General features: G+C 37.1%; 1 protein-coding gene across 1 annotated transcript in view; it reads right to left on the bottom strand.

The window, feature by feature from the left end:
* CHM (CHM Rab escort protein) overlaps positions 1-26,278 on the bottom strand; it is a 50,785-nt gene that overhangs the window by 5,569 nt on the left and 18,938 nt on the right. Inside the window, exons 5-14 of the mRNA XM_069867540.1 lie at positions 24,570-24,930; positions 22,593-22,709; positions 21,977-22,097; positions 19,583-19,808; positions 12,363-12,440; positions 7,896-8,000; positions 6,951-7,014; positions 5,961-6,057; positions 3,795-3,887; positions 323-489 (exon numbers count right to left, since the gene is read on the bottom strand). Coding sequence (XP_069723641.1) covers positions 323-489; positions 3,795-3,887; positions 5,961-6,057; positions 6,951-7,014; positions 7,896-8,000; positions 12,363-12,440; positions 19,583-19,808; positions 21,977-22,097; positions 22,593-22,709; positions 24,570-24,930 — 1,429 coding nt within the window. The remainder of the gene's footprint in view (positions 1-322; positions 490-3,794; positions 3,888-5,960; positions 6,058-6,950; positions 7,015-7,895; positions 8,001-12,362; positions 12,441-19,582; positions 19,809-21,976; positions 22,098-22,592; positions 22,710-24,569; positions 24,931-26,278) is intronic.

Raw genomic sequence — 26,278 nt, 5'->3', positions numbered from 1 at the left:
CTTTAGAGCAAGCAAAAATCATCGTCTTCAAGTACTGCTGCCTTCACTCTGTTCTGAAATAGTCTTTCATCTAGATTCCTGCTACCTCTTCAGATTAACTATCTGCTACTCCCAAAGTTACTATACCAACTAACCTCCGTTCTCAATCCCACTGACACTCACTTTGTTCATTAAGATTGTCGTATGTCTAGCTGTTTATAGCTGTATTAGTACTAATTACCCAGCAAAAAGCAGAATAACCCAGAACAAAAGCAGACTGTGTTGGACTTCCTTAGGTCTCTAAAATTAAAGTTATGTCACCATAAAAACTGATCTGCCCAACCTGTTTGACAGCACAGTCGTTCCCTAAAGCAGAGTCTGGTCCAGAACACACATAAACGTTAGAGGGTAAGCCGTTGTATGAATTCTTGTCAGCTCCTGAGGAATCCCTCATGTTGAAGTACACTGCCCACAGGACTTTAGGTTTTTCCAGTTCTTCATTTTCAGTCTCTGAAAAGAAAAAGTGTTTCAGTAATCAATATTCATATGTAATAAGGGAAAAACAATCTAGCCTACTAAAAGTCAATTTAGTAACGTAGAATTACTCCAATAAAATATTATTTTTGTCTTTAAAAAGCCAATTAATTTTACTTTCCATTCTTTTCTGAGGTGCTCTTTCATCACACTTATCCTTTACAACCATGGGTATGCAAACTCTACTTATTCTGTACACACTATGCCACATAAGAACCAATTAACACCTAAAAGCATACTACCAAGAAGCCTGGTCTAAATTTAACGCCTTTCCACTTCATGTTATCTACTTTACTCTGGATAAACTCCATGAGCACGTGATGGTCTGAACAAGTCCTCCATGGGCTGTGCCAGCTTGAAGCTACTGCATTCCATATGCAAAGATATTTTTGATGTAAACTTTTTTCCCCCACTCATTTTATAGTTTATCTTTGTATGGGAGCTATTCTCATAGCAGATCTTTATAGGCTCTAAGTTTGTGCATCTTCAAGCCAATCTAAGGAGACTAATTAATGCTCACAGTTTAAATGAGAGAAATTTTAAAGAGAAATCCACAAAGAATTGCACCCCCCTGCCCCCGCCCCCGCAAATGAACTGCAGGTAAAGAATTACTAATCCCAGAAGTCTCTGATCTGTGAGATAGGCAGTATGTACAATCTGTGGAAATAACTGCTAAGTGAAGATAAATGATTAATTTATATTTACCTACTCTTACTGAGGACTTGTACTGTGCTGCAATATTCACTACGAATAAAAAATGATCACAAACTACACCCTGCTTGTAACTTCTTGCAGTTGCTTTGCACATTCACATAACCCTCTGTGGACAGGCAGAAAAACCTCTGGGAAGATGAAGGTCACTTTTTAACAGTGCAGAACGCAATGGGGGAATAAACAACATAGATTCTTCGCTTAATAGATACTATTTGTTTGGCATATTTGCTGTCCCCTTTTTGGTACTTTACTTCCTCTAAAATAAATGAAGCTTGTCAGAGACCTTGCGAGATTTACTTCTTCTTAAAGGAGAAATTTCTAGATAACAATGGCATTCAAAACAGTATTTTAAAGCAGTTGAATAAAAAAAAGGATAAATCTATGTTATTCCTTCAGTATCTTTTTAAAACTGTCAAATACCTCAAAGAAAAATAGGTGTTAACCATACTGAACAGTTTCAGATATAAATTAAATTCATCAGCCTGTGAAAGTCTGAGCCTTAATACAGGGCAAGATGCTCTTTAATATATTTAAAAGTTCACATTGCTCATAAAAGTTACTTCTTCCTCATTTAGGCAGGAAAATGAATGAAGTCCTCTTCTCCAGGTGACTTTGCCTCTTTGACCTGCCATGGCCCAGTGCTCACTTTATCTGGTGATTCATTTTCAATAACTCCAACAGTATTTGTTCTGACATTTTAATTAAAATACGACCACTACCTCATCCTGATGATAAAAAGGCCTATGTGTCAGTGAAAACTAGCTTCTCAGTGCCTCACTGCACCTGAGGACCCCTGTGATCACAGAGTTCCTACAGAAGAATTTCAGTCAGGTTCTAAACAATATATCATTTCAAAACTGGATCACTTTAAACATTAAGATTAATGCTAACCCCCTCCCAATGATTAGAAGACGCTAAGCTGCAAGCTAATCTTTCATTCACCGAGCCTTTCAAACACATAGCACTGTCTTGAAAAGTTAAATATATGTTAAGTATTAAAAATTAGAAATTAGTGGGCTTTAAATTAATAAATATCAATGTAAAAAGTATTTGCAGATATAATAAAGTTCTCTATTTACAAACCCTAGTTGTACTCTATATATTTGTTATGTAAAAGCTCTTGTATTCCAAGCTCAGTAAAAAGTTTACACCCTTGGCCTTTCCTGTAATCAAAAAAGACAGAAAATCCATATTATTTAATACTTTACTTCCTATTAAAAGCACTTTGCTGTCTAACAAAACCGGTAAGGTATTTGCTTTTGCATTAAAAGGGAGAGGAAAAAGGAGTAAAAATGGAAAAGAACACAGAAAAACAAACTGTAGAAAAGCTGACCTCAACCCCTCATGAAACACAGCTCTTGGTTACAGAGTCCTGAGAGAAAAAGAAAGACTGGCCACACAAAAGATTTTGTTTTAAACAGGAGAATATTCTACCTGAATTCATGAGGTTAAGAATGAAGCACAACAGCAAATATTATAAGTAAACCAATTATAAATATTAGAAAATACATCCACATCTTACCAACTTGCACATATATCAACGTAAACCCTTCCACTGTGAGCTAAGTGTTGTTTTCTCACAGAAGAGCTATAATTTAGTGTATTTAAGCACACCACATTTAAAAATACTTCACCAGGATTAGAACACAGCAGCATCTCCTACGTGCACACAACCTATTCTTTGAGCATCTACCAAAACTATAGTTAAGTTCAAGACATCAGGATTAAATTTCAAAGATTTCTGTAGAACTAGGTCAAAGTATTTAATGGACAACACTTCTGCAGGAAACAACTGTTTTTTCAACAGCCGCTTCCCTCTAGGATTGTGAGTGTCCATGTCAGGGTCAAAGTTCACAAAAGGAGTTGAAAAGGTTTACTTGAGCTTGGAGCCAAATAGTTCATTACTGGAAATGACTGAAATCTGTCTTCCTCGTAACACTGCAGTGTGTAAAAACTTTATGCTTCCACTACTTAAAGCAGAATCCAGAGAATTTAAACTAAAATCAGCACCCAAGGGAGCACTAGAGAAGACAACAAAAGGATGAGCAATAGCATTAGAATAAGAGAAGGCAAAAGAACACTAAGAACCTTCCAGCACTGAGCACAAGTGACAGCTGTAGAGGAAAAACAGATCACAACTTCACGGGTTTTGAGATCTTTTGTTAGGGACACCCAAGGGACAGTGAAAAAAAACAGATTCACAAATATCTCACTTCATGACTGCACCTTTGCAGGCCTTGCTGAGGAGCAAGTAGGTTTCCATGAAAAAAAGTGTGTAAAATTAAAAAGGTCCTAGACACATACAGCCACGGTCCTTGTGTAGTGGAGTTAAACCACAGCTGAAGAAGACTTGGAACACTAGATCATGAAAAAAACCTGACATCTGTCTAACCGATCTCACTCTCAAAATAGATTCCTCTACTTTGAAATGCTGATACCTAAATAGCAGCTCATCATAAGCTGACTCTGATGACAGATTCAGACATTCATAACAGATACCTTAGCCACAAGGGTAAATTACATTTTTGCAAAATAATTTCTTAATGCTTCCATTTATTTATTTTTACCTTTTTCTGTATTTAGATTGAATAACTTCCGTACAGCCGGCTCTAAATCCTCCCTAGCGGTATTAGTCGATGGACAGGTCAAATGGACTAAATCTGTTAAAACACAAATTACAGTCACCATGACACAGATATATAAATAGCATCTACAAGTTTTAAAAGGCACAGCAGGCTTTTAGAAATCACTGCTCTTCATATAAATCACTTCCCTTCACCCCAGAGAAATACTGTATTATGGGAATAGAGTGAATATGCACCATACAGAGAAATTCTCTTAGTACCTCTCATAAGTCTCTAGTGCGGACAGAGTGAATGCCTTTCTGTGTCTAGGGAAAACAAGGAAAGCAGCCGCAAGAATCTGGATAACACACCAGATTTGCCATTAATGACCTCTAGAAAGCCCAGGAACACTCTACTCTCATCATCGTGCTGACAGTCCCACAGTTCAACAACATACTGAACCCACAAAGATCACTCCTTACCTCAACAGCATCCCCTAAGAGCTAAACTGGGACTGAGTGGGAATTCAGAAATTTGGCTGCAGCCTGGCTGTCCAGGACTTAGCTCCTGGCCGCAGTTACGCCACAGAACGTTTGACACCAACTCCAAGAGGATGAGATATTTAACCCTGCATGCTGCTCTGCTTTCAGATTGAATACACATATTAGAAAACTAATATTAATTTTTTATTTATCCAAAACCAAACCTCCTGTCTGAAAAGAACACGTACTAAAAAAAGTAAATGAAAACAGGTGGTGATGAGTCTCCTTGCAGCCTTAACCAAATGTTTACAACCCTGAACACTGTAATACAATCTATTCTTTCCACAAAAAACTCCCAGATATAAATCACTAAAGTTCACATCATTTACTTTCTATAAAATCTTTTTTATTATCTTTAAGGTTATGGCTCTGAGTCACAGTCATCAGTATATATTTTGATTATATTTGATTTATTCAGGTATAACTGCATTAGTTACAGTGGTTGCCAACATTTGTCTTCAGGTAATTCTTCCAGCAAGAAGAACGATGAGTTTAGTTCATGATTTCATCATTACAGTCTCAATTTTTAGGGCAAGTGAAGGAGTTTGGTTCCACTCAAGTGGCAATACAGATTATGTGTCTGTCATTTATGCAGTGTGATCAAAGAGTAGATGTATTTGTGTACTTATCTTAAATAATTGTTTGAAGGAGAAATCAGTCAGGTTAAAATCCATTTACAGATAATGATGTAAAAGTTTTTTAAAAACTTATTAAATACCCCCCATACCAAGAACTGTGTGATACCTCAAATACAACTGCATTATTTCAATACGTGAAGATAAATTCTAAAGGTAGTCTGAAAGGAAAAGAAATGAATACATGCATCTTTATTAACTAAGATTCCACCTTTTTGCTTACAGTTTCTTTCAGAAATTATTTGAGAAAATGTTTTGGGTGGGTTTGGGCCCTTTAATTATAGTGGTAACAGAAATTCTTGGCAGAAAATATGAAAAAAGCATTTCTAATCTTAAAAAAAAAAATCGTAGTGTTTAGTGTGAAGACTGCACAATCTTAGCTTCTTACAGTAGAGAAAAGACAGCCTGCTAGAGCTCTCTGCAACCCTTATCTATCATTTCACTAAATCTTCAGTTGTTTTAACAATCTTGCAGAATAAATAAAATGTGGTATATTTTTTTTTACCTAGAAAAAAATTACAGCAGTCCAAACAAAAACCTCTTTGGTGGTGCTATTTCCTAATTACTGTACAGTAAACAGAACTTTGTCCCACGATCAATACGACTACCACTGTAAAGCTTATTTACCACATAAGTATTAAAAGAACATGTGATGTTTGTTTCACTTGGGAGCAAAGAACAATATGCTTCATTGCCTTGAATATCACAACAAGATTGTAAATAAATAATTTTCACATGTACATTTTTAAAAAATGGAATGTGAGAAGAACCTTGGTAGTGTGGTTCCTAAGCCACGCAAAACAGCACGCACCTGCTACAGAATGAAGACAACAGACTATTTCTTCCCTCTCTGTAACAGTAACCCAGCCCACATTGTTTTCTCAGGTAACAGCCTGGTCATTGTGCAGCAAAGGAGTATTTTAAATTTTATTTCAGAGTTAGTCAAGTCAAAGGGAAAAACATAGTTAAGGTTACAAACACTCTGTACTTACAAGTGTCCTTCATGCATGTCATGGTTGCGGAACACAACTCAATGACACAAACTGCTGGCTTTCCTAGTTCCATTGGAGGCACTGTCAGAACGGAAACCTATCAAGCAGAAAGAACAGCTTATGTTAAAGCACAGTAACAAGGAGGATGAAGCAACTAACACAATTCTGAGTAAAGGTGGAAACCAGTTGTGGACACGGATACAAATTTGTTCTCTGGTTTATCAGTAACAATTTGTGGAATTAATCCTGCAGAATCTCAGCATTAAGGAATTTCTACCAAAGTCAGTAAGTCCGCCTTTGTAAGGATTGTCTGCAGAACAGCAAGAAAACCACCTATTGCAGCGCCTTCCAAAAGGATGGCAGCTGTCGGCAAGAGACTGCAAAATTGGTTCTGAACACTGGGCTGAGTTCTGTTGGGTTAGAACGACTGCTAATAGCAAGACTGAGGAAGAAGAGACTTCTCTGTTATATATATTCTGATTTTGCAGATCCTATTTAAACTGTAAGAATACAGGATGCACAGAGAAGAAACACTTAACACAGATGAATAACCTTTACAATTAAGGTCAGCAAGGACTGATGAAGCAGGAACATTTAAAGGATCTGAGAGTGTACAATAAGAACTTTGAACACTAAAAGTGAATGCAGAGAAAACCCAAAAAGAACTTTGAACAAAGTTCAGATGAGAAATAATTAAGAGTTAACAGGATATTAAGGGTAACAGTTTATTAAGACTGCTTTAAAGACAGCAGCTTAGAAACTCTGTTAATTAATACAGTGCCAACCAATCAGGGAAAACCAAGACACTCAACAAAACAGAGTAAGATTCCGAATAGGTTTATAAAGACTAACAAATTAAACAGTTATCAGTATAGATGACTAAAAAGCTGGATTCAAGCACAAACAGAAACATGAATTAATTCCTGCCAACAACTAAATATCAATACACAGATTTCATAAAGAGGGAAGTGATATAATACTGATACATACCTGCTGCTCTGAATCTGTATTTAGCACAGACCGATCTGTAATGAGCACTGCTCTGGAGATCTGCCTACAATTAAACAAAACAATTATGGCATTTCACAAAAAAGTGAAAAAAAAGCAATCTGGAATCATAGTTTTGGCAATACCAATCTGAACACAATGCTGTGGGAAGGCTATTTAAGCAGCTTATCTTTATTAGTATGATTGCTAGTGGCATATTTCGCCTGTTGCTGAAGTAGAACCGCATCTGGAACATGAATGCAGTATTTTCAATGAATGAAACAGATGACGAATAAACGAGCCAGTGCCATCACACAGAGCAGCCTGAATAGCCTTCTGATTTTTAAAAAATCCTTTTGTTTACTTGATCGAGATTAGTAGCACCAGTGTTATAGAAGTTTTTACGTTCCAAACAACACGGGACACTTTGGATTAAGGGGAAACGTACTAGGGTGGAGTTCACGAACTGAAGTTTCCAATCCTCCATTGCCTGCGATTATTTCTGCACTGCATCTACTACAACAGTTTTGCTATAATCCCACAATACTCTGAAGACAAAGGCAGTAAATGCAGTATATGTGCAATGCTTTTGGCACGAACAACTAAAATCAGAAAAAAATCAATTATTTTTAATACTTTCCTAAAACTGAACAAATTTCAAGCAAGAAAAGCAATAGGCACTTCCACCTCCTGAATACTTCTTAACAAATACAAAATCCCTAATACAGTTAGAGCTGTTGGAGGTTTTATAAGGAAAGTGGAATATGATTTAGAGAACAACTTAAGAAAACCTAAACATAGACAGTACACAGTATGCCCTCAAGTATATAGCAAGAGAGGGAAACTATGCATAGAACTAAACTGTACTGCAAAGATAAGCAGGAGACAATAATCTCTATACTCTATTATCTACAACAATTTTACTATGTTTACTGTTCTACTGCATACCTGTAACGCACATTTGTGCATACACTGTCTGAAAGGTAGCTATCTTCCACAATAAAATATTTAGCACTTATTCTTTGTCCAAAGTGATCCACAATAGCTTTGCATCTGTTAAAAAATATAAATAAAATAAGAAACTTAAACACAAGGTAACAAAAGCATGCACAGGTCTTCGAAATTGAGTTATATAGCCAAGTATAAGAACAGACTGGCACTCGTAAAAATGGGAGAGAAAAGCAAACCACACAATGCAATTCAGAAAGCTGATGGGAGAACAGGATACAAACTTCAGATTTGAACGGAGAAAAATCTCTGCGAGAGAACAAACTTCAGACTTACGTGGCACACATGAAACTAAATCATCTGTATGAGACTTAAAAAAAGGAGGCTGCATACAGACATGAAATAAACTCCATCTCTACTGCTGATTCCTATGTGTTATGATCTGTGTTCTATTAAAGTGTACATATTTCCCTCAAGCTGAGATGCTACAAACATTTTTGCTGACTGACAAGAAGCTGCTGAATGACAAGAAGCTCTACATGGGTTGGCATTGCATGCTTCCAGCCCAGAAGAGCACCTACCTTTATAAATGCTCTTCCTAACTAACCCGTAAGTAAAATACGTACACTACAATTCTTTCCTCACAGCTTGTTTCCACATCCTATGGATCTTTAGGACTTAATACTGATGCCTAAACCAAGTTTTAAGGTTTTCTACAGTATCAGAACATTTACTGTATAAATAAATAAAGCCAATTAGCTTAACTTGACTTTTGGTTGGCCTATAAAAGTTACTACAGTTTTTTAAAATTCAATTATTCTGCATCAGCGTCTGAGTGTTTCAGATGATCTCTATACAGGATTCCAATCAGTAAATTCTCACACACATTTACACACACATATGTGTACACGTCTGCACTTGGAAACATCAAAAGAAACAAAATGACATCCAAGTCAGAGATCCCTTACAGATTTAAGTGTCTTTTATCATAGCACATCATCATTCCTGTATCAGGAAATATCTGACACACAAGTTATGCCTCATGAATAAACAGCATTTCTGTAAGATCAAGTTACTCATTAGCTTCAGTGATCAGAATGATCTATAAAACTAGAGAAGATGAGAACCAAATCTAAAAAGTAGCAATCAGCTTCCACCAGCTTTAGTAAACAAATCGCTTCTGCAGCCTGAAATGGGCACTGAAAGAGGGTGCACATGCTGTTTGTTTACAAATGTAAGAGGTTAATGACAATTAAGCATGTCTTTATAACACTAACTTCTAATGCTGCTTTCATAGGAATCTGGATCCACACACGCCTCCACTCAAGTACAACTGATAACTTAATAACTGTAATGAAAAGAGAAGCCTAAAAGTACAAGCCCTGTTCCATTTAACACACAGCACTCTCCACACAGTTTCAATCCCGTTCTATTCCATGTGTTTCACTTGTAACTTCAAGAAACTTTTCCTTAATGTTAACCTAACTGATTTCACTCTCAAGCCTTCATTTGAATACAGCAAATAAACAAGGAAGTCGAGCTGCTACAGTTCATTTCTAATTATAATCTTTCTTATTGTTTATGAAACAATTTCCCCTGCCACCCCTCTAAACATTCTCGAAGGGGAAAGGTTGATTAAATGTCATGTTGCATCACTCACAGCCAGCAAAAGCAACGGCACACTTTTTATTTTCCTGCTAAGTGTTGGTTCCTCTCCTTTGTTCAGGAATAGCTCTCGGGTCATACGTTTGATAAGATTTTAAACAGAAAAAGAGATAGCGCTTTTAATTTCAGTCTGCACTTTACTTCAAAGCATGATGCTGAGAAAATTTCTTTCAAGTACTGCTTCCAAATATGGAAAACACTTATGTACTGACATTATCAGGTCTCTGTCATCTGATATGTGTTGGGACAATGAATCATACAGAACCCTCCATTGACCTTCTTTCAATGTGTCTAGATAAAAGGATGAAAATTAGAATCCATCTCCTTGCAGTGCCACGAGTTATAAATGTACTTTATAGGGCTCATTATCCAAACTAATGGACTAAGGGCGACATCCTTGAAATGGACTTACCAGCACTGACAAAGCCAGTATGCAATATTTCAAGAAAGATATGTAAATTACTGTGTGTTTGCCATATCTTTTTATTACAGATGTATAAATTTCCGTTTATCACATCTTTCTAATTTTTGAGACAGAATTATGTAATTGGAAACATACGTAAAGTGTTATCAATAGAAAATGCCTACCACTATCATTAATGCAATCCATGTAATTTAAAATACTTGAAATTTTATCACATGTACCCAAATAAATGACCTACAATAAGCATGGAGAAAATCAACAAAAGATAAATATTTACCACACAAACATTCAATGTGCTTTCTCCTCAGCTTAAGGAATATGTGAGGGGTTTTCTAAGAAAGCGTCAGAGCTCTGGCAAGAACTCAGGACATTCTGTACACGTGTTAAACCAGCAGACCTAACCTGATACAATAGCTAAAACCCAGACATTTTCAGGTAGATTACCAAAACCTAGGAGCAGCTCTGTCTAAAAGTTTCTATACTTTCACACTTATTTCACACTTTTATTTCCATGAACTCTATAAATGCTAGAGTAACATGATGAAAACACTTGTATGGTTGGGGATGAAATCTGCTGTTCTCCGGATAACATTACAGGTAGTAAAACAGGAAAAAGAAATTCAACCAGATATTGAATTGGTTATTTTTCTTGTGCTGGAGAGAACATTAACCACATCTAGAAAAGAGTTGGAATAAACTTTGGTGGTATTTCAGGACTTCAAATTAAACTGTGAACTATCAACCAAAAGTATGAGAAGAAAAGCAAGGCTGTAGCTATGAGTATAAATTTTGATGAAATCTGGAAGCCTATGGAAGATGTTTACAATATAGTGATGAACAATTTGCCTAAATTTCTACTGTTGTGAGTGTAACCTATTTGTAACCATGGGAAGCTGCCTCTGAAACTACAGAGTGTGCAGCAGCGACAAAGAGATATGACCTATGGTCTATTACCAATTACTATTAATGGCCTGTTGACTCAAAAGCTCAGTAACTCATAAATATCCTCATTAACAATCTGATAGCTGATTTTTATTAGGCAAAAAACTGAAGCCCAAAGTCAAGAGGAAGTTAGAGCTTATGCAGGAAGGGAATGCACAGTAAGGAAAGAGATAACAAGAATAAAGAAAAAGAAGGGAAAGGCGATAGCAATGATCTCAGCTGCAAACCAGACAGCTCATTAAGTACCATTCTGAGGAAAAGACTTAACAAGTAGAAATACTATTGGATTCAGGTAAGAAAAAAGAAAATAAAGAGATAATAATGTAACTGAATAAAAACCTATACCTGTGTCAAAGAAACGCAACTTTCTGAGAATTTTTGCTATAGTGAAGAGGATGCTTGAGACTTCTAAAAATTATTAGGCAAAAAAAGAGAATGTTTTTTATATATATATAAAATATATATTATATATAATATATTATATTCGGATCTCAAAGTTTAAAACTATGCAATTAACTTCAGAACCTTAAGGAACTGACAGAAAGATAAAACCTGTTGTCTGCAGAATTTCAGGAAAAACAGATGCTACTCAACCATGTCTTGACAAATCTAGCTACCACACTCAAAGAATCAACCGTGCAGTGCAACTGGAAAGTAAGCACTTTACTCTGACAATTTAATTTCCCCTTTAAGAGGATACTTCATATTTTCTAGCTTAATTTTTAGAATTTTCTGCAGTGTTTTGAACTTTTCAATTACAGAAACTAAGCTGAAAAGACTGCTATGAGAGCTGAAGCCTGTGGTCAGACTAATAACTGACAAAATTTATATAACAGAAACCATGACAATTTAGAGATGCGAAAAATGCCACTATGGAAAAAACTATGGCTTGATTTTTCTTGGTTCAACTTTAAACCCGCCTTCAGGCCTGGTATCGTTGTAGAAGAATTTATTCTAGGATAAGAGGGCTGCATAGTTTATGACAACAATCTACCTAAAAACTCATTAAAGTCTTTTCTCTTGGAGTGACATGCATTATCAGCAAAGATTAATCTGATGAGTCTTTAGGTGAGCTCCATTTTTAAAAATGCAATAACAGAGGGCTTTGTTGTCATCTGATGAAAATCAATTAGAGTAGGTAAGGCCACAAGGAAAACTAACATCACTCATCACCAGCCCCCCGGCAGCTGAAATGATTTGTCTTCCAAGCTTGGGTGATCAGGAGCTGTAGTAATATCACAGGGAAATTAATTTAGTTTCTATATTCTAGACCCACTTTCCTTGTTCTGGAGGACCTATACACAAATTACTTTTAATCAAGGTTGATGTGTTATTAATACCAAGGAGGATGTTTGAAGAATCATTTTTTTTAAATTGACTTAACACATTTTTCACCTGTGTTTTGTATATAAACAGGTTACGCGTATTCCCCTTACCGTCCAGATCCTTTGTCCACTACAAGGCACTGCACAGGATGGCGAAGACAATAGACACCACCAAACACAGCACACATCCTGGAAAGACACGAGGGAGAAATAAAGGTTACTCCTACCACAACTGATTGTAATCGATGCGTGTCACAAGCAAAACAAGGTGCTGTGCACGCTGTAGTACATTTTTAACGACACATCTTTATCTCTGAATCAGACAATCCAAACCCAATCCAAATAAAGCACGTCCTATAGTTTTTGTAAAGGATATGTTGCTACTTTTTTTTGTATTGGCATTTATCTTAGTTCTCTGAATTGCTACATTAACTTGAGCACTCCTTCTGTTACCATCTTTGGTCATTTGGGATGGAACAATACCTGGATGCATAGAATATCCACCGATATCCTGACCATACCACATGGCATGTGGTGTAGCGTAAGAACATAAGAACACAGGATAACCACGCTCCTACTAGAATTCTAAGTGTGATTCAGAAGTTTTACTCTCCTCCTACAAAACATTTAGTGGGAACTACATTAACTACAAGCAGCTCAAGTTCTGAGGGCTTTGAGAAGTGCCCCAACAGAATGAAGACTTCTTATAATCTAAACATGACCTCTGACCAACAGTAGTTCCTCCAGGTGCTGCCTATGTTGTAGGGTAGCTGCTCAAGAGATTCTCTGCATGGACTGACAATAAAAAAAAGTTCCTAAATGACAAAAGGAACCACCTTCCAGCAGTTTTTCAAAAGCCTTAGTATATTAAGTTATTCAGCAGTTTTCCACTTGCAAACAAACCCCAGCACCTAAACCAAAGAAAATCATGCTACCCAAACGCTAAGCCAGTATCGCAAATCATCTGTTTCTGAACTCTAAGGAGGTGCAGAATTTAAAGAAATTGGTTTATGACATTTAAATATTACATCAGCCCACTGCAAAACTTCACCACTAGCCAGGCTGTTCTACCACCCCCTTGTAGATATCCCTGACTAAAACACCTCACCAGACGAATCTGTCCTATGCACAGAGTCTGAAACCGCTCTCCCAGAAAGCTGCGCAGTAAAAGTTCAGTTGGTCTGCTGATAAACATGATCCCGAGTTAATCCCCCCAGCCTAACTCCCAACATGCTTAATCTCTGAAGGTTACTCTTCTCTTGATCTGATGCAACACAAAGTAAATTAATTCACAAAAAAAGGAAGTTTAGTTTCTGCAAGTGATGCCTGAAATTTTTACTACACTCACCCTAGGATTGAGATGACTGCAAAATCTCTAATTCTGGCTCCTGAAAGAATTTCATATAAGCCCACATTCCTCAAAATGCTGCCAAGCAAGTACAAACAAGCAGTACTCTTTATGATATATAACTTGAAAAATGTCTTCAAATTTTCTGAGAGCTCTATAATGCAGAGAATTCCATGATCCTGCAGAAAAAGGATACAGATTCGACATTCTCAAGGTTTTTTTAGTAATTTCAGTTTGAAGTTTAAGAGCTTTATGTTCACAGATGATGGACTCAAAAAGAAAACTTTCATTTTGCAAACCTGAGTTCCTAAAAAGGAACCTGTTACCATAGAATGGTCTGGGCTGGAAGGGACCTGAAAAGTCCAACTCCCCTGCTGTAGGCAGGGACGCAACCCAAAGGATCAGGTTGCACAAAGCCTCATCCAACTTGGCCTTGAACACCTCCAGGGATGGGGCAGCCACAGCTTCTCTAGGCCAGGGCCTTCCCACCCTCACAGGAAAACATTTCTTCCTATGTGTAATCCAAATCTTCCCTCTTTCAGCTGAAAACTGTTCCCCCTTGTCCTGTCCCTGCATTCCATGATAAAGAGCCCCTCCCCAGCTTTCCTGTAGCCCCCTTTAAGTATTGGAAGGGAATAAGTCATATTAGATCCATCAAAGACAGCCAGTACTGCAACACCTGTTGAAGTCCATGGCAAACGGTTGAGATGTTTTACCAACCCCAGCTCTTCCGAATTGCCCTCCAACAGGCAGCACAGTAAGGAAACGTCAGCACTGTCACTTCCCACTGGCCAAACCAGCAGATCCAGTTCCCTAGCAATGCCTCTTGCAGCCATGCAGAAGCAGGGAAGATAAACACCACGCTGAATCCCAGCCTTGGTCGTCTGAGATTGCCGAAAATGACACAAAGGCTAAACATCCACCGAAGAAGTACTACAGAGCCTTGAACTACAGGCTTGTTATCTGTACTGCTGATGTCAATGGCTTTTTGCCTGACAAAATTTGGATTAGGATCATTCAAACCAAGTCAGATGAATTTATTTCATATGTTGTACAAAGGGATAGCACTATCAACCTAACTAGAACTAAGATTCCTTTCTCAAAAACTATAAATTATATTTTCCCTTTGACTTCAACCACAGTCAAGGGCTTTTTGATATATGCACTCAAGTTCTGTAGAGTGAAAGAACTTTGCTTTGAAAGAACTTTGACGCTTGGCTGCACAAAAATGTGAATTACTTATTTTCAAGAATAGCGTGATATCCAGCGGAGGAGGGCAGGGCCTGTTCTCACAGTAGGTCAGAGGAAAACTTCTCTTTTTAAATGAAAATGGAAAGGAATTTTGATTGTGTCGTGTTAATTACAAAAAGCCAAAATACCTATTAAAACAGACTAGCATGAAAAATGAAATTATTAGAAAGAACCTCCCAAAATTATTTGAATACAGAAATTGGAATATTAAAATAAACAGCATCCCAATAATATATGACAAAATAAAACCAAAGTAATGCTAACATTACTTTCATACAATGGGCTATTCAGGATGATTCGACTGTACTCCAAGTACAAAGCAACTCTTTGATACCATTAACCTGAAACGACAGACATTTAAACTGATATTACTCTAATTAACTGGTGACTGCCTACACCAATAATTCAAGTTTTGCTGAAACATAGCAACAACACCGTACTCAACTTCAACTCTGCCCTGCTGACATCAAATCACATTACAGCTGAATTAACAGTTGTGAAAATTTTTGGCCCGGTAGCCTTCCATCATACGCAGCCTTTAAATGCCATTTCGGTTCGCATCAAGGCAGGAATCAGTAGCTGTAATTTTTAATACAGCTGTGAAACAATAGGACATATTAAAAGCTGATTTTTTGACAGCATATTCGCAATGATTTATGAGTTTGTATATAATTTGATTATTCTATTAATTTTACTGATTACTGATTCAGCTAATACAGCGAAGGTCACTTACAAAATAAATCTTCATTACCTTTCACAGAAAGTAACTGCCTCCAACTAGTTGTTTTCTTTAATTAAACACTAATGTAACAAGAAAAGAAATAGGCTCCAGGGTTGCTGCATCTGTTGCTACAAGAGGAGTTTACTGCTTTGATGTAATGCTCTCTGATATTAATTGAACAAAACCAGAATGTCTCTCCAGCTGACATCTTGATTTTCAACAGAGATACATTAACATTCTTAAATTACAGACTTACTCTTAGTTCACTCTGAAACTACACGAAAGAACTGGAAAACCATATCACAGTTCCATATCAAGAAAGCAGGTTCTTTTTCGAGCATATAGTTTGTTGTCTCCTTTCTAAAATACATGGAGCGATTAATTAAAATATTGAATATTTTTCTCCCCAGCTGTACATTCTTCTATTGCAAAAACTATTTGCTTCCCCCCTTAAAGATGAATGCTGAGTGTACAGCACAGTAAGCTTTGGAGAAAGATCAAAGAACAACATGTCATGTGCTGAATTAATAAATTGTCCTCTTTCCATTTATTTTTACGTACAGAGCAAGCTGTGACCTGGTTCTGATGTTAAACTCTGCATTTCCTGAAAGGTCGTCAAACTTCAGCATTTCTATAATATCATTGTGTGTTCTAAAAATATTAAAAAGTAGAATGCAGACAGACAAATCAAATCAATAAAATGAGTTCTGATGAAGTGATGTGTAAATTTAGGGGTTTGGCAAGTCAATGCTGCCTTTTATGGGCTCAAGATTCCAACTGTGTTTTCCAAATTCAAATGTTAGAAGGCATGTGAAAAAACCTTGTTGTTCTGTTCCCGGACTTCCACTTTAGCTTCCTCTAAGTGTAGATGTACTAAACTGTTTCCAAAATCTGAGAAAGCTCTGTTGACAAAAATAAGATATTGTATAAGCTCCATTTTCAGTTATCAAACTGTTGGTAATATAATCACCTGCACTACTGGCAATCTTGTTTCTCATGTGTGAGCTATCTTAGTAATGACTCTTGTAGAAGAGCTGTTTATAGAGTTCAAGAGTTTTGGAAGTGCAGCTTGTAAGAGAAGAAGCTGCTCCTTGCACAAGGTCCTCTTGCTACAATTACAAAGCAGTTCTGCCACGAAAAAGGAGCTTGGGAGATTAGGACCGTAGGGCAGAGACGCAAACTAGAAACCAGTCGCTAAGCATTAGCTCATCCATAAAACCCATTTCTGCGCCCTGCGCCTCCAGATAAAACAAACAAATTCAAGTTATCTTAACCCTCGATAAAATTCAAGGACGCTTCCAATAATTCAGGAATATTTTGGAAGCTCCTTTTCTCTGTCTTCTAGTTCAATGAGAAAGGACTCTGCTAAACTACATTTGCATTTACGTCTCACATCTGCTCCCCTAACAAACACTGATGTCATTTCCACAGATTTTCTGACAAGACTGCAACATACTTGTATGTCTGAGTCCTAATTCTCAGGAAGAATAAATATATAAGCCAGAAACTGTGCATTTCCACACAAGCAGAGTAATTTAGTTAAGAGGCTGTTAAGAGATAAGATCAAATAATATATTAGACATAACTCCTTCATTTTATTATCTTCATTATTAAAGCAAATAATTACTGAAATACCATCTCATTACATCATTCATGTGCTGTGCTTTTAAATTGCACACATGTTTGTAATCTGAAGCAAGAATGAGAGTAGGACAGTCTTTCTAAAGATGTGATGTTACATCTATTTTTCCTATACCACTGGGTATATCCTAACCCCTAGAAGACAATTCACTGACTGAATCCTAGTTGGGGATCTGAACTTTATAAACTTTGACAACATGTGTACAATTATGAGCATCCCATGCAATGGATGCTGATGGCTGAAGGCCTTCACGAGGTATCAGTGAAATAATAAGGAGCAGAAAAGCTCTTCTATTTATGAATAATTTTTCAAACAAAGACCAGACAAACATCTTGCTGAGCAGAAAGCTAAAATCTAAACCAGGAAGGTATTTCCAAAGTTTCATATGCTCGGAATGCATTTCACAACAAAGGTTATCTCCAAATTTAAAGACTTTTCCTGTCAAATTCCGAGAAATAATGCCGGCAAGGACACAAAAGCATTCCATAGCTTTATTAATGACAATGCTCACTGATCTGTGAATAACCTGAAAAAAAATGAAGATTATTGAGTTACTTTACCAATCTATCCATCCATCATGAGAGAACAGGTCTCAGAATGATGGATTATCTCACTTCCTTGATGTTTATCCCAAGAAAGACTTTATCCTTAGAGGGAAAAACAAACAACAGATCCCACAAACACTCATCCATGACTTCTCTGGGCAACTGGTTCCAGAGCCTCACCACTAATATGAAAGCGTATTTGCTAAATAGCACTTCTAAACACTCTCCAAACAACAACAAAAAAAAACTAAGAACGGTTTTGCTTCTGAAAAACTGGAAGGAAAGAAAGGAAATTCAAGTTATAAAAGAGGAATTTTGTACAACATCGAAAAGCTATAAGAAAAAATTGCCTTACGACTTGTCTGTTCCTTAGCTTAAATCATATCTTGTACTTCATAAAGGAGTTAATGTCCTTGTATTTGACAACTATTTCAGATTTTTTGGGCAAATATCATTTTTTTTCCCAGTTGCAAAGGAAAATTTGGACACTGACAATTCTAGTATTTATTTCCTATATCAGAAAATATTTGAGGTATTTCCTGATGTTTTCCAAAAAAAAGAGAAAATCATCAAAATCACACAGAATACTCTAAATGTTGTATCACTGAGACCTTACAGTTTACACTGATGCCCAATTACAGTTCTCTTTAGTGACATTTGTTCAAGAAAATGAAAGCTGTTTTACAGATTTGCAACAAACATGTTAACAGCAAACTGCAAAACACAGATTGATTTCCCTGTGTGCCTTCCACATCGAAGTTTTGGCATTGTATGTTTACCCTATCGAATGTACAGGTTTGCTCAATGCTGCTGCTTCCTTACAACGGAGGAGACGTAACAGTTTCACAACAAGAAGTTTGAACCAAAGGAAGCTGTTATACAGGCCAGTAAAAGTTCTGCTGCTTGTCAGCTGAAAATAGCATGAGGCTTCCAATGACCTTCCTTGTACTGCGAATCCAATTTATGGAGATAGAAATCTCACATCTGTACCTCCCAATATGTCGAGGTACATTACAGTGATATAAAAGTTTAATTTTCTCTCCTAAACCATACCTGTTTAAACCAATAAAGAACTAACACCGCTTTTACTCACTCAAGTGTCGTCAGTAGTTATAAAACGTTGTACTGTTTATGCAGAAATCATTTAGAATGCAAGGATGTGACTTACAAATGTCTTTGACTCATTCACATAAATATGCATGCATGCCATTTATAACAGTAGCCTTGATGAGAACACACAGTGTAACTGGCTGCGAGAAACGCTTAAGAGGTTTACATTAAAACAGAACACAGAACGGTGGTTAGAAATCACAGAACAGGTGACACTTCACTCTGATAACCTGGTGATAAAAACTGGAGGCTATGATGTATAGGTTGTGGCGTTTCCACTTCACTCTACAGCCTGAACTGTGCTCTTCCAACACTGCTCAGTTTTAGCAAGAAATAACGCCCAAGGCAGGACCACACATAAAAAAACGTGATTAATCTCAAAAAAATTGCGGCTGCCTCCTGAATTGTGCACTTAACCAAAGATGTTTAGACTTTATTTTGTATTAAATTATCTGTATAATATAAACCATAGTTTGACAAGAGTAATTGGCCTCAACTATTAAAATACTGCCCTTAAGACTTAGAATTTAACACAAAAACCTGCCTAAAATGCAGCTGTCAGTGTGCATAAATATGACGTTCAGGCCATCAGAAGAATTCCTGTGACCACAGAGTGAAACTGAAATTACGAAGAGGATGGTCCAGTTGAATTACACCATTAGGTTACCACGGATTTCCCTTTTTGCAGACACGTAGGAGAAAAGTGAAGCTCACCTGCAGAAGCACTGTGGAATCTCTCCCTGACCATATAGAGGAAACAGGAATGGTGTATTGCCATAGCGGCCAAGGCACTGGAGAAATTTTTTTGTTGCCTGAAGTCCTTCAAGGGTGCTGCAATCTGTCTCTGAGACCATTGCAATAGAGTGAAGAATGAAGTGCTGCAAGCTGGGTGTTAACTTCCGAGTCCTTAAGAACTGAGCAAATGTAGTATTCTCATAGTCTGAGAAAAAAGTAAACATAGATAAGGGGTAGGGTGTAAGATCTGTATTTTCTCAAATGCTTCAACTTAAAAAATACTTTTGCATTTAAACAAATGAGTTTTACAAGAAACATATTGCTGAAAATGGATTAATGCAAGTCTATGAAAGATAAAAAATTAACTCCCAGAAAAAGAGTTTTCTCAGAAGATGGAAATATCACACCATTAAAATATCTCAAAATAACGCAAAACCAGTGTATGAGTCTACAGCAGTCGAGAACTCAAGCTCTAAATATGAATTCATCTACTAACTATGTTAGGCTTGATTTAAAGCCATTCCTGAACCACTTCAGAAAAGTGGGCAACTGTGGGCAAAGATCTATTGAAGTGTGTTGGGACACTGGCTCCTGTAAATTACTCAAAACACTACACCCGAATGACACCGTTCAAATCACAACTGCTGCGGACACATTTTGAAATTCAAGGAAACACAACTCTTTCAGGAGACGTTTAACAGTGTTGCATGTCACTGATACACCTCTGAAAAACTTCAGTCATCTTAATCCTGTCCTGAACCTTGAAGCCCATGCAGTTCCACCCCCGGCAATGGGCAGGGACACCTCCCACTGGATCAGGCTGCTCAAGCCTGGCCTTGAACAGTAAATGATCTTTTTTTTCCCCAAGGAAGAGACACTATTTAAGCAATAGCAGACGTCCACACTATTCAGAAATCTGCTCTTAAGCTTATTTCAAAATCAGATAAATTGATAGGTCATTTAGAAACACTTCCATCAACGCTGAGAGCAGTATTATCAAGTTATATATTCTGTTCAGGATTCAACCACTGTTTTATTACAAATGTGCCTTACTACCCTTGGTACAGCCACGCAGCAAGGCAAAATGACAGAGGTTTTTTATCCTTTTAAAAAAATTACCAACTTTTTCCTCACTTCACACTTCTTATATAATCCCAAATTTTACAAGAAAAAGCTTTAAAAAACTCTTCACGCTCATGAACTCTCCCTACTAAAAGGTTGTTCCTTCCCATGAATGTAATGATCTCACCAAGAGCAATTTTAAATTTCTGAAGTCTTTACATTAAATTAACCTGACTCCAAATATTCCCAATTGCTTCCCAGACTATTTCAAAATGTTGTTTAGCTATCTCTCAACATAAAATAAATCAAAAGTCATTTATGTACATGAATCTGTGAATTCATTTAAAACTGATGCAGTGCCCGTTTGTTTCACTTAATAAATTCTCTAAATACCCCTGTACTCACACGCTGAGCACTTCATTTCTGCCATCAGAAGTAAACCTGAAATTACCCATAATCTATAAACCACTGCAGTCTAAGCCTCCTTGCAAGATTTTCTGGAGTTCATCACAGACTCTCCTTCTCTAACCTAAGCGGTTTGTTCAAGTCATCAAACCAACAGAAGTATCTTAAAAGATCTACTTGTCTTCCCTCACTATTTCTTTTTCATAGTTCGTTTTTTTTTTTTCTTTGTTTACTTCTAGACTCCAACAACTGAGACCATCACTTCATTCCTTGTACCCTGAGGTGCCTAAACCCAAAGCAAAGACCAGGCTTCCATCACCTTCCTTCTATTAGCCAGTTTTCTTCTTTGACCTGACGCTCACTAAACTTTGCAAGTGATTGCTCAATTTTCTTCAGATTTTCTCTTGTCTAAATAAGCCAACAGTTGATAAAGACACTTTGAACTTGCCCTCTGCAACTAGAAGGCATTAAATGACATTTACCTTCCAAGTTAAAAAATTCAGGTTTCTCCATTTCTGATTTTGGGGCAAGGTATTCTCAAGATTTACTCGTTATCCAAAAAAAAAAAAAGAAAAAAGATAAACAAGCTACATCACAGCACATTAAAAAATCCCTGGGAGGGGAGGATGAAACACCTAAGTACAATAAAAAACATTTTGCAACCTTGCTGTAATACATAATTTTGCTGTTAAAGAGCAATGTAAATAAGAAATGATGCGGGCTCTAAAAATCAAGCGCTTAGGTAGAGGAATTCAACAGTGAGTGAAAAGGTCACAAAAAGGACAAAGCATACTTCGAAAATGAATCCATAAAAATAAACTCTGTGAAAACACAGGAGAACTATCAAAACTGCGTAACTGAATGAACTCATAAGAGGGGAGTGTCTGGTGTTCAACGAAACACTACCTTGGTATTCATCGGGGTGTTGTTCATAGTCCAAACAAAATGTCAAAAATTTCATTAGCATCCTTTTCTCAACCATGGTGAGCTGTCTGCTGTTGAAGACATCTGCTCTGGAACAAGGAACCTGCAAAATAGTTTTTAATAATTTCAGATACCTCCCATACTCAGGAAAAGCATCACACACCACCAGTCACATTATCTAAAAATTAATTTTACTACTCTCTATAATACTTGTTTTCTTATGCATTTCTTTCTGTTATTTTCTGTCATAACTATAATAAAAGTTATGAGTTTTCCACAATAGAAGTATTTTTAAATCTTTTCCAGCCTCTTCCCTCTATATTTCCCTTCAATTTCCCCTGCATCTCTGACTGCAGAGTTAATCAAAAGAGTCTGTATTAATTAACCGTGCCAAAATCCCTTGCTGCCATTATCAGACCAATGACTTCTCTTACAAGTAGCAGAGGCACGAATAAAGTCTGTGCTTGAAATTTGTCTCTGCCCATGGCAAGGTGGGTGGAACTTTAAGGTCCCTTCCAACCCAAGTCATTCTACGATTTGAGTTTCTTGACTTTAAAAAGACAAGATTACACATATACAATGCAGTATTTTACAATACCTGTTCTACTTTTCCATCGCGAAAGGCAAGAATTCGTGTCACATTTTTGAACTCTGCATATCTGCTAACGTTCGACTTAATCAGCAGGTCAATTAACAGACCTCGGGAGTAAAGCAACTGCACAGCAAAGGGAAAAAGGAAACAGTGAGTGAAAACAAAGTGCTTCCACCGAAAGATAACAATATCAACAGTATTGACTTGTAATGTCTTTTTGATAACTATTTACCAGTACATATAGTCAGGTAAAATCTGAAGAAAAGAATGTCAAGACCAACTATGTGCCAAATAATATTCAATGAACCGCAGCAACTACACAAATCGAGGAGACAAAGCTGCCCACAGGAGAGAAAGGGAGAAGTTGTCAGCCTGCTGCTCATTTAGTTTTATTAGTTCAGGAGTCACAGCTTGAGACAATTTTTTGTATTGTCATCTTGGATAATTTCTTTGTATTGTGTGTTACATATCCTTGAACACTGTATTTTACAACCTTCATTTCCCAATATCAGGAAAGTGCACGATGCTGTGTAAATCATCACCAGTTGTTTCTTAAATTACATAAAACGATAATGTCCCATTTTGTAAATGTAAATTCCTTAAACCCTCAGTTAAGGTTTAGTCATATTCTGTCATATTAATTTATAGTCTGCCTACTCTTACTCTTTCTCTAAGCTACAAACACGTTATGAAATACTGCAGGGACAAATTTTAACTATTAACAGAACACATACGTCTGCATTGAAGAGCACTGGAGATTAGCTTAAATATCCTTCAAGTCTCATGGCCCCGTGTAACAGAATCTGCATGATCACAGAGGAATTTTTTAGATAAAGGTTTACTGGAACACTAACCAGGACTCTACGAGAAAGTCTGTGTCCCAGTGCCAGAGAGAAACCAATGCAAACTACAAGTCCACCCTGATTCCTGCTCTTCTGTCAGAAGTTCTGGAATTCATTGCAATTCACACCATGTAAGGCAGTGGCACAGAAAAAGCATAATAAGGATTGAAAATAGTATTATCTGCTTAACCACTGTGGACTGACTACTGTTTTCATGGCGCCGTTCCAATGCTACATTAAAGAGGTATCCATGTCTGGAACACAGAGACAAACTCAAAATACTGCATTTTGTAGCATCTCCACAAAGAATTAATTAAAAAATTGAAGCATTTTTGTCTGCCAAGTTCCAGAGGTTTGGAAAAATCTTTTTACACAGAATATGGAAAATTAAGCATTCAACTTCGAAAAAGCTTCCCACTGCAGAGTGCACAGAGAGCAAAGCACAGAAATTCAGAAAAATTCCCATTTAACCTGAATTTGCAGGGCTATACCCATATGCTGTGAAGTAGGTAAAGGGCAGGTTTTAAGGTTTAAATAGCTGGGTAAATATGCCAGACTAACAGATTTTCCTCTAAGTAAAACGCACAATAGTAGGAGTTGAACACAACAATAACTAATTTCAGTCAGCTTAGGTGTTATGGATTAACTGCAATTACTTTTCCTTTCCAATAAACTTCATCACAAATCAGTGCTTTAGTCTGAGTACAGAGAGACAATGAGAGTTTCACCGGAAAATCTAAACCCCAGGAAGTACCCCAACAGGAAAATTATTTTTAATTTAAGAAAAAGATCTGCCTGTGGATTGATTCTCCTTGTTTAAAAACATGATTTTTTTTCCACAGTACTGCTTTAAAAGAGCAATTTTGCAGGTATTACTTAAGTGCTAAATTTTAGGGAATGTACTTCTACGGACATATTTCTGAGCTGTGTTTTATGGTCTCTGGTTATAAACAAAAACTAAAGAGCACATAAAATAGCTCTTGTTTGTTTTAAAGGTATTAATTCTTGCTTACTTCTCAAGAGTGTGCTTTGCATCTCCAAGGCAAGGCATCTGCCCTCCTCAGCATTAATGATCTTTTAAAAATCCAGCATTTTAAGCAAAGTAAATGTACTTATATGAAAAGAGTCATTCAGTTCCTACCTTGGAAACTAAATCAATGTTAAACCTTCTGCCTTCTCTAACAATTTGGGAATACGTAATTTTCTTTGGTTCCTGGGCAGAAATTTCTGAGGATGCAGTTTCGTTTCTTCCCGATTCCAGAGTGGAGTCACCTAAAGCTGTACTCTGAGAGCCTTCATTCTTAGAGGTTATTTCCATATCCTTCCCTTCCGCTGCACTTGCTGGCTCAGTGTCTGCAGCCTTTTCTGGTTCCCGGCTCTCCGCGTCGGCGCTCTCTGTCGGTGGGCACTCTTTTTCTGATTCCTCAGCAGCCCCAGTGGCTCCAAAGACAGGCAGCTTGGACAATGCACCAGCTTCTTCAACATCTTTAGCTGAGTCCTGACTGAGTAACAACACAAGGGGATGAAGGGGGGAAAAAAAGTTCTTTAAAGAGGCTTAAAAACTTGCTTCAAGTTTTGAGTTAGCACCAGAATGGAAACCCTGAGCATTTCTATGAAAAGCATTAGAATTTCTTTACCCTGGCCAAAGCAGGTGTGCCTCCCTCTAAAGAATTCTCATTCTTTGACTGCAAAGCTATGATTCAAGAGGAGTACTTTTAGTGACAAAAAGAAAAACAACTACAAAAATTGAGGTTCTTATTTTACATGGACTCAAAGATGGGATAAGCTTAAGATGAAAATCGAAGCTCTCATGGTGAAACACAATACACAGAAACAAAAGAAATACAGTATTCTAAGGAAGAAGCAGTAAAGCTATTTGATGAAGTTTTTCCTGTGGATTGAAAAACCCGTTGGAAATCAGAATGCAAAAATGCATTAAAGTCATTAAGCTCAGGTGGTTTAAAAGCCAAACTTCTGAAGAAAACAGATGTGCTTTATATAACTGAGACTACTTTGCACCTACAGCAAGCCCGTAAGAGAAGCAGGCAATTTTGATCTGAAGTTTAATAAAAATTTCCAGGTTACTTGCATTCTACTGTGTCCAACTGACAGTCATACAGAACAAAGTTCCCTCCTGTAGCACTGGTATTTTTATACAGGTGTCCCGAAGTCGTGCATGGCAGGAGAATGCAGCCAGCCCGAGGAGTGACATTGCCACACTGCATTCACCCTGCACACTCCACTGCCCTTGCACGACACAATTCCTTAAAATTCCTCTTAGAAAGCAGACCTCCACTTTTATTCCCATCTACTCTTTTTATCTTGAACTTCAATGGCATCTACCTTAGCAACTCAGAATGTGAGTTTATACGACCAGCTCAGATGAATCAAATCAACGTCATTGTAAGTGAAAAGAGTTCAGCAATAATTTCACACTATCTTTTTATCTTTATCCCACAAGCCATTAATGCACTGAATAAACAATTTAATCTTGGCTGAAAACTAATGAAATATGATTTTAAAGGTGACCTGCAAACGTACAATACCAAGTGTCAGTAACAAAGGGATGGTTAAAATTCACTGAACAGCAAGGAATTATTCAGTATTCATATAAAAATGAGCCCTCGCACACTTGTAGCCTTACCGATGGAAGCAGGGGCAGGATTTCTGTTAAAAGAGGGAATGAAAACTCTGTATCCTTTAAATGTCGTTCTTCACTTAGGAACTTAAGGAGCTCACACGGGTTTATGAAAACAGGAGCTTGGAATAGGTCTCTTAGCTTGTGCACAGCCACCAGGAAGCACTTATTCACAAATGAGGTAAAATATTGCCCTGGGAAATACAGGAACT

The sequence above is a fragment of the Phaenicophaeus curvirostris genome, chromosome 13, assembly GCF_032191515.1.
Source record: "Phaenicophaeus curvirostris isolate KB17595 chromosome 13, BPBGC_Pcur_1.0, whole genome shotgun sequence".
Classification (NCBI taxonomy): Eukaryota; Metazoa; Chordata; class Aves; order Cuculiformes; family Cuculidae; genus Phaenicophaeus; species Phaenicophaeus curvirostris.
This window is presented reverse-complemented; position numbering and strand designations above follow the sequence as displayed.